At 42.2% G+C, this 17,927-nt stretch overlaps 1 protein-coding gene across 5 annotated transcripts in view; it reads left to right on the plus strand.

The window, feature by feature from the left end:
- Window positions 1-17,927, plus strand: part of PRDM16 (PR/SET domain 16) — a 135,138-nt gene that overhangs the window by 12,345 nt on the left and 104,866 nt on the right. For all 5 annotated transcript variants that reach the window (XM_089656638.1, XM_089656642.1, XM_089656639.1 and 2 more), the window contains exon 2: window positions 4,731-4,833. In XM_089656638.1, coding sequence (XP_089512764.1) covers window positions 4,731-4,833 — 103 coding nt within the window. The remainder of the gene's footprint in view (window positions 1-4,730; window positions 4,834-17,927) is intronic.

The raw sequence follows: 17,927 nt of genomic DNA on the forward strand, positions 1-17,927 counted from the left end.
GAAACCTCCATCTCCAGTCCTCATTTCTATGTATATATTTACATTGAAAACTAAGCAGTCATTATAGCATTGGTTTCATATTAATGTTTAATGATTCCCCGTTGTAAGTGTTGACATAACTTGGTGCAGTTATTCACATTATTGAGTAGAAACAAAAGAAATCTGTTGAGGGTCACCAAGGATAGAGTAACCACCATTGTGCAGATACTTTTTGACATAGAGCTTATGGAAGCCACCATCATCAATCCTGCTTTCTATGCATATATTTGAAATAAAAATAAAAAAAATTAATGAAGCATTGATTTGACATTCATTTTTTGATGATTCCCCATTGTAAATGCTGACCTAACTTGGTGCAGCTATTCGCAATGTTGAGTAAAAACAAAAGAAATCTCTTGAGGGTCACCAAAGATAGAGTAACCAAAACTGTGTAGAGCCTATGGAAGCACCCACCTCCAGTCCTCATATCTATGTATATATTTGGAATGAAAAGAAAGCAATCAATAAAACATTTACTTAACAATATTTATTTTGAGTAAAAACAAAAGAAATCTCTTGAGGGTCACCAAAGATAGTAACCAAAACTGTGTAGAGCCTATGGAAGCACCCATGACCAATCAATATTTATATGCATATATTTGGAGTGAAAATAATGCACTCAGTAAATCATTGATTTGACATGAATCTTTTGATGATTCTCCATTGTAAGTGCTGACCTACCTTGGTCCTGCTATTCACAATATTGAATAAAAACAAAAGATATCTTTTGAGGGTCACCAAAGATAGAGTAACCAAAACTGTGAGGAGCCTATGGAAGCACCCATCACCAGTCCTCATTTCTATGTATATATTTGGAATGAAAAGAAAGCAATCAATAAAACATTTACTTAACAATAATTTTTTTTGAGTAAAAACAAAAGAGATTTCTTGAGGGCCACCAAAGATACAGTGACCAAAACTGTGTAGAGCCTATGGAAGCACCCATGACCAATCAAAATTTCTATGTATATATTTGGAATGAAAAGAAAGCAATCAATAAAGCATTGATTTACCAAGAATTTTTTGAGTAAAAATGAAAGAAATCTCTTGAGGGTCACCAAAGATAGAGTGACCAAAACTGTGTAGAGCCTATGGAAGCATCCAACTCCAGTCCTCATTTCTATGTATCTATTTGGAATGAAAAGAAAGCCATCAATAAATCATTGATTTGACATGAATCTTTTGATGATTCTCCATTGTAAGTGCTGACCTACCTTGGTCCTGCTCTTCACAATATTGAATAAAAACAAAAGAAATCTTTTGAGGGTCACCAAGGATAAAGTAACCAAAACTGCGTGGATACCTTATGACATGGAGCCTATGGAAACCTCCATCTCCAGTCCTCATTTCTATGTATATATTTACATTCAAAACTAAGCAATCAATATAGCTTTGGTTTCATATTAATGTTTAATGATTCCCCGTTGTAAGTGTTGACATAACTTGGTGCAGTTATTCACATTATTGAGTAGAAACAAAAGAATTCTCTCGAGGGTCACCAAGGATAGAGTAACCACCATTGTGCAGATACTTTTTGACATAGGACTTATAGAAGCCACCATCATCAATCCTGCTTTCTATGCATATATTTGAAATAAAAATAAAAAAATCAATGAAGCATTGATTTGCATTCATTTTTTGATGATTCCCCATTGTAAGTGCTGACCTAACTTGGTGCAGCTATTCACAATGTTGAGTAAAAACAAAAGAAATCTCTTGAGGGTCACCAAAGATAGAGTAACCAAAACTGTGTAGAGCCTATGGAAGCACCCATCTCCAGTCCTCATTTCTATGTATATATTTGGAATGAAAAAAGCAATCAATAAATCATTGATTTGACATGAATCTTTTGATGATCCTCCATTGTAAGTGCTGACCTACCTTGACCCTGCTATTCACAATATTGAATAAAAACAAAATAAATATTTTGAGGGTCACCAAGGATAAATTAACCAAAACTGTGTAGATACCTCATGACATAGAGCCTATGGAAGCCTCCATTACCAATCCAAATGTATATGCGTATATTTGGAATGAAAAGAAAGCAATCAATAAAGAATTGATTTGACGTGATTTTTTTGACAAAACCTCCATCTCCAGTCCTAATTTCTATGTATATATTTACATTGAAAACTAAGCAGTCAATATAGGATTGGTTTCATATTAATGTTTAATGATTCCCCGTTGTGTTGACATAACTCGGTGCAGTTATTAACATTATTGAGTAGAAACAACAGAATTCTCTCAAGGGTCACCAAAGATAGAGTAACCACCATTGTGCAGATACTTTTTGACATAGGGCTTATGGAAGCCACCATCATCAATCCTGCTTTCTATGCATATATTTGAAATAAAAATACAAAAAGTCAACGAAGCATTGATTTGACATTCATTTTTTGATGATTCCCCATTGTAAATGCTGACCTAACTTGGTGCAGCTATTCGCAATGTTGAGTAAAAACTAAGAAATCTCTCATCAAGGATAGAGTAGCCAAAACGCTGTAGATACCTTACGTCATAGAAACTTCCATCACCAATCCTAATTTCTATGTATATATTTGGCAGGAAAACAAATCATTGATTTGACAATAAGTTTTTGATAGTTCCCCATTGTAAGTGATGACCTAACTCGGTCCTACTATTCACAATATTAAATTTAAAAAAGGGAAAACTCTTGAGGGTCACCAAGGATAAAGTAACAAAAACTGTGCAGATACGTTATAACATAGAGCCAATGGAAGCACCCATCTCCAGTTCTAATTTCTGTGTGTATATTTGGAATGAAAAAAAAATGAAAAAAGCATTGATTTGACATTAATTTTTTTTCACAATATTGAGTAAAAATAAAAGAAAACTCTTGAGAGTCACCAAAGATAGAAAAACCAAGACTGTGTAGATACCTAATGACCTGGAGCCTATGGAAGCTTCCATCACCAATCCACATTTACATGCATATATTTGGAATAAAAATAAAGCAATTAAAAAAAAAACATTTTTTTTTTACAATATTGAATAAAAACAAAAGAAAACTCTTGAGGGTCACTAAAGATAGAAAAACCAAGACTGTGTAGATACATAATGACCTAGAGCCTATGGAAGCTTCCATCACCAATCCACATTTACATGCATATAGATACAATACCTTAGGACATAGTGCTTATGGAAGCACCCATCTCCTGTCCTAATCTCTATGTGTGTGTGTATATATATATATATGGAATTAAATAAAGCAATCAATAAACCATTGATTTGACATGATTTTTTTTATTATTCCCCATTGTAAGTGCTGACCTTTACTTGGTCCTGCTATTCACAATATTGAATGTAAACTAAAGGAATCTTGTGAGGGGCACCAAGGATAGAGCAACCAAAACTGTGCAGATACCTTATGACATAGAGCCTAAGGAAGCACCCATCTTCAGTCCTAATTTCTGTGTGTATATTGGTTTGACATGGATTTTTTTCACAATATTGAGTAAAAACAAAAGAAAACTCTTGAGGGTCACCAAAGATAGAAAAACCAAGACTGTGTAGATACCTAATGACCTGGAGCCTATGGAAGCTTCCATCACCAATCCACATTTACATGCATATATTTGAAATGAAAATAAAGCAATTAAAAAAAAATTTTTTTTTTTACAATATTGAATAAAAACAAAAGAAAACTCTTGAGGGTCACCAAAGATAGAAAAACCAAGACTGTGTAGATACAGTACCTTAAGACATAGTGCCTATGGAAGCACCCATCTCCTGTCCTAATGTCTATGTCTATGTGTATATATATATATATATATATATATATATATGTATGTATGGAATTAAAATAAAGCAATCAATAAACCATTGATTTGACATGATCTTTTTATTATTCCCCATTGTAAGTGCTGACCTTTACTTGGTCCTGCTATTCACAATATTGAATGAAAACTAAAGGAATCTTGTGAGGGGCACCAAGGATAGAGCAACCAAAACTGTGCAGATACCTTATGACATAGAGCCTAAGGAAGCACCCATCTTCAGTCCTAATTTCTGTCTGTATATGTGGAATGAAAAAAAATGAATAAAGCATTGGTTTGACATGGATTTGTTTTTCACAATATTGAGTAAAAACAAAAGAAAAAACTCTTGAGGGTCACCAAAGCTAGAAAAATCAAGACTGTGTAGATACATAATGACCTAGAGCCTATGGAAGCTTCCATCACCAATCCAAATGTATAGGCATATATTTGGAATGAAAAAAAAGCAATCAATAAAGCATTGATTTGACATGAATTTTTTGATAATTCCCCATTGTAAGTGGTGACCCAATTTGATGCAGCTATTCACAACATTGAATAAAAACAAAAGAAATCTATTCAGGGTCACCAAGGATAGAGTAACCAAAATGGTGCAGATACCTTATAACATAGAGTCTATGGAAACCTCCATCTCCAATCCTAATTTCTGTGTTTATTTGGAATGCAAATAAAGCAATTAATAAAGCATTGATTTGACATGAATTTTTTTTATAATTTTTATAATTATAAGTGCTGGCCTGCTGCTGTTTACAATAACGAGTAAAAGCAAAAGACATCTCTTGAGGGACACCAAGGATGGAGTAGCCAACACTGTGTAGATACCTTATGACATAGAGCCTAAGGAAGCCTCCATCACCAAACCTAATTCCTATGTATCTTTTTCTTTCGTTACAGCTGTTTTATAACGTTATCAAAGACATTGAGCCTGGAGAAGAATTGTTGGTTTATATGAAGGAGGGGAATTTTTCCCTTGGAAGCATGCCACCAAATCTAGAGGGTAAGCCTTTTGTTCACAGTCTGGCAATAAAAATGACAAGACTTCATAGGACCATGCATATTTATTAGCAGAAATACAAAAATGTGACGGGAAACACCAATCCCACGTTTCACTGTTTACACGCTCGCTAGCAGTCATCAATTTGCCAATATTTACTGATCGGTAACAATTCTTGTGCCGTCGACAAATATATCAGCCACTTGAAATCGCCACACATCCAAAATGATGTCGGGGCTCATGTTTGAGTTTGTGGTTTTATTTCTTATGCATTTCCTTTGATCCATCAATCTCTGATTAAGTGGTTGGCAGATGTTTATGAAGTGGTCATCACAAACTATTTCCAGGTCAATCAACTTGGATTGCCAGTACCTCCCATGTGCAAGTTCTTTGTGGGTCGTGACTTGCCTTGTAAGCATTGATGGTGATGGGCTGATGATTGGTGATGGGCTGATGCTTGGTGATGGGATGATACTTGGTGATGGGCTGATGATTGGTGATGGGCTGATGCTTGGTGTGGGGCTGATGATTGGTGATGGGCGGATGATTGGTGATGGGATGATACTTGGTGATGGGCTGATGATTGGTGAGGGGCTAATGATTGGTGATGGGCTGATGATTGGTGATGGGCTGATGATTGGTGAGGGGCTAATGATTGGTGATGGGCTAATGCTTGGTGATAGGCTGATGATTGATGATGGGCTGATGATTGGTGATGGGCTGATGCTTGGTGATGGGCTGATGATTGGTGATGGGCTGATGATTGGTGAGGGGCTAATGATTGGTGATGGGCTGATGATTGGTGATGGGCTGATGCTTGGTGATAGGCTGATGCTTGGTGATGGGCTGATGATTGCTGATGGGCTGATGATTGGTGATGGGCTGATGATTGGTGATGGGCTGATGCTTGGTGATGGGCTGATGATTGGTGATGGGCTGATGATTGGTGATGGGCTGATGCTTGGTGATGGGCTGATGCTTGGTGATAGGCTGATGCTTGGTGATGGGCTGATGATTGCTGATGGGCTGATGCTTGGTGATGGGCTGATGCTTGGTGATGGGCTAAAGCTTGGTGTACCATTGATGTTGCCTATTTGCTGTCTTACACATGTGTCTCTATATACTGTACAGCAGCCTTTCTCAACTAGATTTCTGTTGAACTAAGGTTCCTCTAGAGTTTTTAGGGGTTCCTTAAACATTGAGCCTCTCCGAGGCTATCAATAACTATCAATAAAGGGGAGGGGGGTTTCCAATGAAGTGTAAGGATCATACCACCAGTGACCATCACACTAATGTACCATGAGCTGTGGCTATAGTATTTATTAGCATTGGTTCCCTGAGACTGGAAAGTTATTTAAAGGGTTCCTCCACGCTAAAAAGGTTGAGACAGGCTGATGTACAGATTATTATTCCTTACATTCAAGAGACAGAGGGGTTGATTTACCAAAGGCAAATAGACGGTGCACTTTGCAAGTGCAGTTGTACTCTCTCAAAACATTTGCTCCAGAGCTTAGCAAATGAGAGGAAGCTCTGCTGACTTCCATCATCCAATCATTTGCAAGCAAAACTTCTGTTTTTTTTTTTACTTCTGCTTGCATGTGATTGGGTATTCTTTGTAAAGTGAAGCTTTACTTCATTTACTAAGCCTGGAGCAAATGCCCTTGCAGAGTGCAACTGCACTTCCAAAGTGCCCAGTGTATTTGCCTTTAGTAAATCAACGACTTTATTTTAATAGTCGTTGTTTACAGTTTTGCCCCTAACACTGAAGTCCAGACATTGAGGCTGATTTATTAAAGTTGAGAATCTTCGTTCAGTATGTTGTGTGAATATTCACAAGGCTGTTGTGAATGGCCCTGTACCATGTGATCTCTGTGATCATTCACAGATTTCACACGTAGTAAGTAATGATGTCAGAAGTGACATCTTGCTTACACCTATTCATGTGATCACTGATTGTCCAATCAGTAATTACATGATCGGGACCTCACACAGAGGTCCCGTACAGCGGGACCTCTGGACACAGCGGGCACCGGATTGTGGTGCCGCACGCTCCCAGGGAGCGTGCACAGCTTGAAAATGCGGGCGCCATTTATGAATGGCAAAAAGCCCCTGCACTGCTCCCGTCTGGCCCATGTACATAAATGCGGTTAATATGTTGTGTGAATATTCACTTCAATTATCCAATCACGTGAAAAGCAAATTCCTGTTAAACTTTGAATACTCAATCGTGTGCAGATGAAATACATGAGCAGGAATTTGCTTTTCACGTGATTGGATAATTGAAGTGAATATTCACACAACATTTTAACCGCATTTATGTACATGGGCCAGACGGGAGCAGTGCAGGAGAGGGTTGTCATTCATAAAAGGCGCCCGCATTTTTAGTTGTGCTCGCTCCCTGGGAGCTCATGAAACTGCGATCCGGTGCGCGCTGTGACACAGTGGAACACCAATCGCTGTCCAGGACCTCTGTGTGAGGTCCCGATCATGTGATCACTGATTGGCCAATCAGTGATCACATGAATAGTAGTAAGCAAGATGTCACTTCTGACATCATTGCTTACTACGTGTGAAATCTGTGAATGACCACAGAGGTCACATGGTACAGGGCTATTCACAACATACCATGTGACAAGCTGTGACCAATCACAGCTCTCACAGTATTTCTCAATGACTGCAAGAATGCAGCCAGAGAGAAGGAGAAATGATTACTTTTACAGCCTTTATGGGTGTAAAAGCAATTAGTGTAAAAAAAAAATCTTTATCACCCCCACAAGTAGTACAGTGTCCCTATGGTGACACTGTACTACTAGGGTGACAGTATGTTAAAAAAAACAAAACAAAAACATAAATAATATAAAAAAATAAAAAAAATATTATTATTTTTTTTTTAAATTATAATTTTTGGTTATAAACTAATTCGGTTTATTTATTTTTTGCACTAAAAAGATAACTACATTTTGGCCAAGATGTATGAAGAAAGACTATTTATTTGCAAAATGTTATAAGAAAAACACTTTTTTCAAAATTTTTGGACATTTTCATTTATATAGCAAAAAAAATAAAAATCCCAGTGGTGAATAAATACCACCAAAATAAAGTTTTATCTGTCTCAAAAAAATACTAAAAAATTCATATGGGTGCAGTTTTGCATGACCGAGCAATTGTCATTCAAAGTGTGACAGCGCTGAAAGCTGAAAATTGGCCTGGGCAGGAAGGGGGGGAAAGTGTCCGGACTGGAAGGGGGTGAAAGTGTTCGGACTGAAAGGGGGGGAAAGTGTCCGGACTGGAAGGGGGTGAAAGTGTCCGGACTGGAAGGGGGTGAAAGTGTCCGGACTGGAAGGGGGGGAAAGTGTCCGGATGGAAGGGGGGGAAAGTGTCCGGACTGGAAGGGGGTGAAAGTGTCCGGACTGGAAGGGGGTGAAAGTGTCCAGACTGGAAGGGGGTGAAAGTGTCCGGACTGGAAGGGGATGAAAGTGTCCGGACTGGAAGGGGGGGAAAGTGTCCGGATGGAAGGGGGTGAAAGTGTCCGGACTGGAAGGGGGTGAAAGTGTCCGGACTGGAAGGGGGGAAAGGGTCCGGACTGGAAGGGGGTGAAAGTGTCCGGACTGGAAGGGGGGAAAGGGTCCGGACTGGAAGGGGGTAAATGAAGATTCTTAACTTCTTTAATGAATCATCCACAGTATTTAAACAGTCTTATGTCGAATAATCCCCAAAAAATGAATCCCTTGAAAAGTTTCCTTTTGAGAATTGGCTTATATTTCAGTGCTGTTGTGTCATTTTTATCATATGAATTATAGAATTGTATTTTTTATTTTTTTTCCTCCATATATTGCAAGTTGTTTAAGTGTTTTCCATCATCTCAGGAATTTGGTTTTGAATGCTTTTGTGTATTTCCTATAATGCTTTATCTGTAGGATGTTGTTGTTCATTTTCATCAGAAACATTGTATTTAGAATGTTGGAAGTAAACAAAATTGCAGCTGCGCCTTAATTCTTCATGTGCCTTGAACTTTACTGAAGCCCAGTGTCTTCCCTTATCATGTTTTATGTGTAGGGAAATGTATTCAAGTACTAATGGCCTCCCTGCCCAGTGCCACCGCTGACAAATTTTGCATGCTGGCTCTGAATACTTGTCTGAGAAACGTATCAGAGGGTGACATTGGTCAAAGTGACTGCATGTACTCGCACTTTATTCCCACCTCATTAAGAACTGCCTGGCAATCATATTTGTTACCTCCATTTTTCTGTTGGCAAGCTTTGGAACAGACCCTTGCAGACTTCCAAGGCCAGAAGTACTGTGGAGTAGGGATTATATTGTTTTTATAATTACCAACCCCCAATAGATTGATCAGTATGTCCCCATATCCCATGGAGTGGATTGCCCAGTATATCCCTATATCCTATGGAGGGGATTGCCCGGTATATCCCTATATCCTATGGAGGGGATTGCCCAGTATGTCCTTATATCCTATGGAGGGGATTGCCCGGTATATCCCTATATCCTATGGAGGGGATTGCCCGGTGTATCCCTATATCCTATGGAGGGGATTGCCCAGTATGTCCTTATATCCTATGGAGGGGATTGCCCGGTATATCCCTATATCCTATGGAGGGGATTGCCCGGTATATCCCTATATCCTATGGAGGGGATTGCCCAGTATGTCCTTATATCCTATGGAGGGGATTGCCCGGTATATCCCTATATCCTATGGAGGGGATTGCCCGGTATATCCCTATATCCTATGGAGGGGATTGCCCAGTATGTCCTTATATCCTATGGAGGGGATTGCCCGGTATGTCCCTATATCCTATGGAGGGGATTGCCCAGTATGTCCCTATATCCTATGGAGGGGATTGCCCAGTATGTCCTTATATCCTATGGAGGGGATTGCCCAGTATGTCCTTATATCCTATGGAGGGGATTGCCCAGTATGTCCTTATATCCTATGGAGGGGATTGCCCAGTATGTCCTTATATCCTATGGAGGGGATTGCCCAGTATGTCCCTATATCCTATGGAGGGGATTGCCCAGTATGTCCTTATATCCTATGGAGGGGATTGCCCAGTATGTCCTTATATCCTATGGAGGGGATTGCCCAGTATGTCCCTATATCCTATGGAGGGGATTGCCCAGTATGTCCTTATATCCTATGGAGGGGATTGCCCAGTATGTCCCTATATCCTATGGAGGGGATTGCCCAGTATGTCCTTATATCCTATGGAGGGGATTGCCCAGTATGTCCCTATATCCTATGGAGGGGATTGCCCGGTATGTCCCTATATCCTATGGAGGGGATTGCCCAGTATGTCCCTATATCCTATGGAGGGGATTGCTCGGTATATCCCTATATCCTATGGAGGGGATTGCCCAGTATGTCCTTATATCCTATGGAGGGGATTGCCCAGTATGTCCCTATATCCTATGGAGGGGATTTCCCAGTATGTCCTTATATCCTATGGAGGGGATTGCCCAGTATGTCCCTATATCCTATGGAGGGGATTGCCCAGTATGTCCTTATATCCTATGGAGGGGATTGCCCAGTATGTCCCTATATCCTATGGAGGGGATTGCCCAGTATGTCCCTATATCCTATAGAGGGGATTGCCCAGTATGTCCCTATATCCTATGGAGGGGATTGCCCAGTATGTCCCTATATCCTATGGAGGGGATTGCCCAGTATATCCCTATATCCTATGGAGGGGATTGCCCAGTATATCCCTATATCCTATGGAGGGGATTGCCCAGTATGTCCCTATATCCTATGGAGGGGATTGCCCAGTTTGTCCCTATATCCTATGGAGGGGATTGTGCAGTATGTCCCCGTATCCCATGGAGGAGATTGCCCCGTATGCCCCCATATCCCATGGAGTGGATTGCACAATATGTCCCTATATCCTATGGAGGGAATTGCACAGTATGTCCCTATATCCAATGAAGGGAATTTCCCAGTATGTTCCCATAACACTTGGAGTGGATTGCCTAGTATGTCCCCATATTCCATTAAGGGGATTACCCAGTATGTCCCCATATCCCTAGGAGTGGATTGCGCAGTATGTCCCTAAATCCAATGAAGGGGATTTCCCAGTATGTTCCCATAGCCCTTGGAGTGGATTTCCCAGTATGTTCCCATAGCCCTTGGAGTGGATTGCCCAGTATGCCCCCATATCCCATGGAATGGATTGCCTAGTATGTCCCCATATCCCATGAAGAGGCTTGTTTAGCATGTCCCCATATCCCATAGAGGGGATTGAACAGTATGTCCCTGTATCCCATGGAGGGGATTGCCCAATATGTCCCTATATCCCATGCAGGGGATTGCTCAGTATGTCCCCATATCCCACGGAGGGGATTGTCCAGTATGCCCCCCATAACCCTTATAGTGATTTGCCCCTTATGCCCCCATATCCTATGGAAGGGATTGCCAAATATTGTATGTCCCTATATTCCATGGCGGGGATTGCACAGTATGTCCCTATATGCCATGAAGATGATTGCCCAGTATGTCCTATATTCCATAGTACCTTTTTTGTTTTGTTTTGTTTTTGTTTACCTACTAAAAGGGAAAGGGTTGTTTCACCAATGGTCTTGAAAAGTCCAAGAGTCAGGAATTTATATAAGATTTATTAATTGATATATTCTGTAGACTCCAGACCAGAAGAGGTTGAGTTTTTTTCTTTTAGGGCGGGGGAGGGGGGGTGCAATAGGAGCAGTGTCCTCATATACTCTTCACCAATCAAAATCACCATCATCACCAGTACCAATAGCTTGGTTTTTCATTATATTATTATACAGGATTGATACGTGGATAGCAAGTGTGACGGGAGTCACTTTGGGTGGGGGCCCATGGAACCCAGCTCACTTTGGAGAGGTGGGGAGACCCCTGCCTCAGCTCCCCATATCCCTCTTATGTGTAAATCACCCTGTACCTGTTAGGGGTACAGGGTTATCTGTCCTAATATTGGGGTGGGAGGTTGTGGATTGTTTGATGTTATGTGGTTGCATCCCATTGTTCTATTGTGTGTCTGGCTTGGGAGCAAACTATTATGGGATGTATGTGTTTATGTGTATTGGCTTGGAGGGGAGTGTCTCCAGCAGCCCTCCCTCCTGATGGGACTGTCTGTTGGTGTGTCTCTTCTTACTAAATGTAGATTACCCCGCCCTGTGTCATTATGCAGGGAGGGGGGATTGTCCCATGAGTGTATATATCTTGTATCTGTGTTAAAATAAACTAGTCTACCTCCTGGTTTACTTCAAGACTGGTGTTGTCTAGTATTGTATGGTCAGCTGTGGTGTCGGTTGTCGGTGTATTCTAACAGAAGGAATAGAATAGTTGAAAGAACATCATGAAGACTTAATATTTATTTTTTTTAAAAAAGCAAATCACAAATACACACTCGCTACAACCAGGGAGATTTTCGCTGTTGTCTTTGTGCAATCCGAACGTGGATTGGAAGGCCAGTTTCTAAAGTTTAAAAATAAGGCGAGTAGTCAGATTGCATTGTGGTGTACATTGTTCTGTAGTCCGTGGCATGTACTGACACAAGTGACAGGCAACCAGAGTCCTCGGAAATTGTAGTAGTAGCTGTGTCAATAATGAGATATCTAAAAAAAAAATGAATTCCCGTACAGGTGAAGATTATTTTAAACCAAGTGATGTGTTATACATTGATTTTTGTTTTGTTTTTGCATTTTTCCCGTTGTCCCTCACCCGTATTAGATCTTATGTAAATCAAGGCTTAAAAAAATTCAAAGATGTTTCAAACACCAATGGGAAACACATTGTAAAATGTTTAGTGGACCTAACCATTCAGACGTACAGAATTGGAATATAGGTCCTATTTACAATGGTGGGGAACGCTAACAATAGGGTTTTCTTAGGATGCCGGTGTGACCCTGGTTAAGGATCTGAGGGTACACACATAAGTACTGCGCACAATGGAGTTCCAGAGCTTGACTTGGTCTAAAACGTAACACAATGGGTAGGGCACAGCAGCCTCGCAAAAATGGAATCTGTGATAAGAACATGTTACTCTGGGTTCATTGTTTGGAAAAAATAACACCAACCGCTTATCTGAGACTGGTCAACCCACATTGTTTTGGACCTCTGGGCAGGCCCCATATACTTCAAAATCTGCTAACTGTTCTAGCAGACACCACCATTGTCAGATATCCTGCCTCGGTCTGCGAAGGTCACAGTTTGTTCATACCCAAAGTTGTGTAGGATCATAATATTTGTTCTTATTCAAGCAAAAAAAAAAAAAGTCTAGCCATTGAGTGAATAATGAGCTTTGAGGAGATTGTTGGTGAGACAAAATCCAGGGTGCTGGAGACTGGTCAATCCACATTGTTTTGGACCTCTGGGCAGGCCCCATATACTTCAAACTCTGCTAACTGCTCTAGCAGACACAACCATTGTCAGATATCCTGCCTCGGTCTGTGAAGGTCACTGTTTGTTGATACCCAAAGTTGTGTAGAATCATAGGATCATAGTCTTTGGTCTTATTCAAGCAAAAAAAAAGTCTAACCATTGAGTGAATAATGAGCTTTGAGAAAATTGTTGGTGAGACAAAGTCCAGAGTGCTGGAGAATGCTCAATCCACATTGTTTTGGACCTCTGGGCAGGCCCCATATACTTCAAAATCTGCTAACTGCTCTAGCAGACACCACCATTGTCAGATATCCTGCCTCGGTCTGTGAAGGTCACTGTTTGTTGATACCCAAAGTTGTGTAGAATCATAGGATCATAGTCTTTGGTCTTATTCAAGCAAAAAAAAAGTCTAACCATTGAGTGAATAATGAGCTTTGAGAAAATTGTTGGTGAGACAAAGTCCAGAGTGCTGGAGAATGCTCAATCCACATTGTTTTGGACCTCTGGGCAGGCCCCATATACTTCAAAATCTGCTAACTGCTCTAGCAGACACCACCATTGTCAGATATCCTGCCTCGGTCTGCGAAGGTCACTGTTTGTTCATACCCAAAGTTGTGTAGGATCATAGTCTTTGGTCTTATTCAAGCAAAAAAAAAAGTCTAGCCATTGAGTGAATAATGAGCTTTGAGAAAATTGTTGGTGAGACAAAATCCAGGGTGCTGGAGACTGGTCAATCCACATTGTTTTGGACCTCTGGGCAGGCCCCATATACTTCAAAATCTGCTAACTGCTCTAGCAGACACCACCATTGTCAGATATCCTGCCTCGGTCTGCGAAGGTCACAGTTTGTTCATACCCAAAGTTGTGTAGGATCATAATATTTGTTCTTATTCAAGCAAAAAAAAAAAAAGTCTAGCCATTGAGTGAATAATGAGCTTTGAGGAAATTGTTGGTGAGACAAAATCCAGGGTGCTGGAGACTGGTCAATCCACATTGTTTTGGACCTCTGGGCAGGCCCCATATACTTCAAACTCTGCTAACTGCTCTAGCAGACACCACCATTGTCAGATATCCTGCCTCGGTCTGTGAAGGTCACTGTTTGTTGATACCCAAAGTTGTGTAGGATCATAGGATCATAGTCTTTGGTCTTATTCAAGCAAAAAAAAAGTCTAACCATTGAGTGAATAATGAGCTTTGAGAAAATATTTGGTGAGACAAAGTCCAGAGTGCTGGAGAATGCTCAATCCACATTGTTTTGGACCTCTGGGCAGGCCCCATATACTTCAAAATCTGCTAACTGCTCTAGCAGACACCACCATTGTCAGATATCCTGCCTCGGTCTGCGAAGGTCACTGTTTGTTCATACCCAAAGTTGTGTAGGATCATAGTCTTTGGTCTTATTCAAGCAAAAAAAAAGTCTAACCATTGAGTGAATAATGAGCTTTGAGAAAATTGTTGGTGAGACAAAGTCCAGAGTGCTGGAGAATGGTCAATCCACATTGTTTTGGACCTCTGGGCAGGCCCCATATACTTCAAAATCTGCTAACTGCTCTAGCAGACACCACCATTGTCAGATATCCTGCCTCGGTCTGCGAAGGTCACTGTTTGTTCATACCCAAAGTTGTGTAGGATCATAGTCTTTGGTCTTATTCAAGCAAAAAAAAAGTCTAACCATTGAGTGAATAATGAGCTTTGAGAAAATTGTTGGTGAGACAAAGTCCAGAGTGCTGGAGAATGGTCAATCCACATTGTTTTGGACCTCTGGGCAGGCCCCATATACTTCAAAATCTGCTAACTGCTCTAGCAGACACCACCATTGTCAGATATCCTGCCTCGGTCTGCGAAGGTCACTGTTTGTTGATACCCAAAGTTGTGTAGGATCATAGTATTTGGTCTTATTCAAGCAAAAAAGAAAAAAGTCTAGCCATTGAGTGAATAATGAACTTTGAGAAAATTGTTGGTGAGACAAAATCCAGAGTGCTGGAGATCTAAGCGATCTCTGTAATTAAAAAAAACCCGAGGTCCAACGCTGGTCTGATTTTGACTTAGCAACTGATTTTAAGACTTTTGGCTAGTCAACTCATCGTCAGGCTGTCCATCTTTGTAATAATATTGATAATTTCCTGTATTGCCAGTTTAGGTTCAGTCGTTACCACCACAATTTCACGTATTCCTTGTGAAATTTTAGGCTACAGATGATCAATATTGTTATCGCCGACGAAATTGCTTCCTCTGTGGAGTTATTGATGACAGGCCTGAACTGGCCATCTGGCAAACCCATCACCCGTCACTTGAACTGTGGTGTACACAAGACACAGTATGGTTTACTTGGACCTCTGGGGGTCAAGTGCTGAATGTTGCTTCGTTGTATCGGGATAAAGAAATAAAAACAGGCAAAGAACACTTACCGTATATACTCGAGTATAAGCCGACCTGAATATAAGCCAAGGTACCTGGGAAAAACTATTGACTCGAGTATAAGCCGAGGGTGGGAATCATTGGTATCAGTGGGAGGAATAGTGCCCCATCATTGGTGTCAGTGGGAGGAATAGTGCCCCATCATTGGTGTCGGTGGGAGGAATAGTGCCCCATCATTGGTGTCAGTGGGAGGAATAGTGCCCCATCATTGGTGTCGGTGGGAGGAATAGTGCCCCATCATTGGTGTCAGTGGGAGGAATAGTGCCCCATCATTGGTATCAGTGGGAGGAATAATGCCCCATCATTGGTATCAGTGGGAGGAATAGTGCCCCATCATTGGTATCACTGGGAGGAATAGTGCCCCATAGTTGGTGTCAGTGGGAGGAATAATGCCCCATCATTAGTATCAGTGGGAGGAATAGTGCCCCATCATTGGTGTCAGTGGGAGGAATAGTGCCCCATCGTTGGTGTCAGTGGGAGGAATAATGCCCCATCATTGGTATCACTGGGAGGAATAGTGCCCCATCGTTGGTGTCAGTGGGAGGAATAATGCCCCATCATTGGTATCAGTGGGAGGAATAATGCCCCATCATTGGTATCAGTGGGAGGAATAGTACCCCATCATTGGTATCAGTGGGAGGGATAGTGTCCCATCATTGGTGTCAGTGGGAGGAATAGTGCTCCATCATTGGTATCAGTGAGAGGAATAGTGCCCCATCATTGGTATCAGTGGGAGGAATAGTGCCCCATCATTGGTGTCAGTGGGAGGAATAGTGCCCCATCATTGGTATCAGTGGGAGGAATAGTGCCCCATCATTGGTGTCAGTGGGAGGAATAGTGCCCCATCGTTGGTGTCAGTGGGAGGAATAGTGCCCCATCATTGGTATCAGTGGGAGGAATAGTGCCCCATCATTGGTATCAGTGGGAGGAATAGTGCCCCATCATTGGTGTCAGTGGGAGGAATAGTGCCCCATCGTTGGTGTCAGTGGGAGGAATAACGCCCCATCATTAGTATCAGTGACACCAATGATGCGGCACTATTCCTCCCACTGACACCAATGACACTTGCTGACCCCTGTTGCAGTATGGTGCTGCTGCAGGCAGCATATGTGGTTGCAGCAGCACCTCTGCACTGCACACTTACCTGTCAGCTGTCCTTCTTCACTCCGGCCTCTCCCTCACTCGATTTTCGCGGGTCTGCTCGTCTCCGCCTCCTCGCCCGTGATTGGCCGCCTGTGTACCTTTCCTGAGCTACAGTTCTAGCGGCCAATCACCGGTGAGGAGGCGGAGCCGAGCGGCAGGAGTGAGGGAGTGGCCGGAGTGACGGAAGGAGCAGCGCTTCCTGGATGGATCATCGTGGGAGCCAGGTAAGAGACAGCAGCCCTCTGCCCACCCCTGTACGTGCCCGCCTTGACGGAGCCTCGCGCCCCCCCTGCAGGCGTTGACTCGAGTATAAGCCGAGGGGGCCGTTTTTCAGCACAAAAAATGTGCTGAAAAACTCAGTTTATACTCGAGTATATACGGTAATTCAAAATTATGAGCTCTCTGTCATGTCTTAAAATACCACTTTTTTTTTGCTAATGCACTTTAATTGCTTGCCACCCATCCACGGTACATTGACTGAGGGCAGGCGGGCGGGCGGGCGGGCGGGCGGCACAGCCAGGTTGTATCATGTGCATGTACATCAAGCCTGTTCCAGGTTAGGGGCACACATGCTACAGCGGGATTTTGTCAGCGTGTCACAGCCAGTGGTGTATTTAGGTTTCATGCTGCCCTAGGCAATACAAAAATTTCCCCCCCCCATGGAGAGACCCTGACACCGACCAGCTCCCCCTCCCCCTCCCCCATCCATTGACCAACAACACCCCAGCCCTTACCCCCACCGCCACCCGAGACAGCCTTCTATTACCACCTTCCCCCATACACTGGCAACCCCCCCGACCCTACGAGAGAGAAGACACTCACCTTCACAGCTCCGGACATCCCCGGGAACAAGAGTCAGGCTCTGCATACACCATCAAGCAGCCCGCAGCCTCTCTCCGATCTCACCTGGTTCCCATGCTGCGTGTGTCCCTTCTTCCATCCCATCTTTTGGGGGGCGGCATTGCCCCCCTGAAAAATGCAGCTGAACTCTGAAAGATGCTGCTGCCCCCCCGAAAAATGCCGCCCTAGGCAAATGCCTTGTTTGCCTTGTGATAACTACGCCCCCGGTCCCAGCCAATGATTTATGGCTGAGACCTTCTGATCAGCTGTAGCCAATCACAGCACAGAGTCCTGTGTTTACAAACACACAGTGCTCTATACACAG

This window comes from Staurois parvus, unplaced genomic scaffold (genome assembly GCF_062004578.1).
Source record: "Staurois parvus isolate SC_StPar_1 unplaced genomic scaffold, SC_StPar_1.0 ptg000924l, whole genome shotgun sequence".
NCBI classification, from domain to species: domain Eukaryota; kingdom Metazoa; phylum Chordata; class Amphibia; order Anura; family Ranidae; genus Staurois; species Staurois parvus.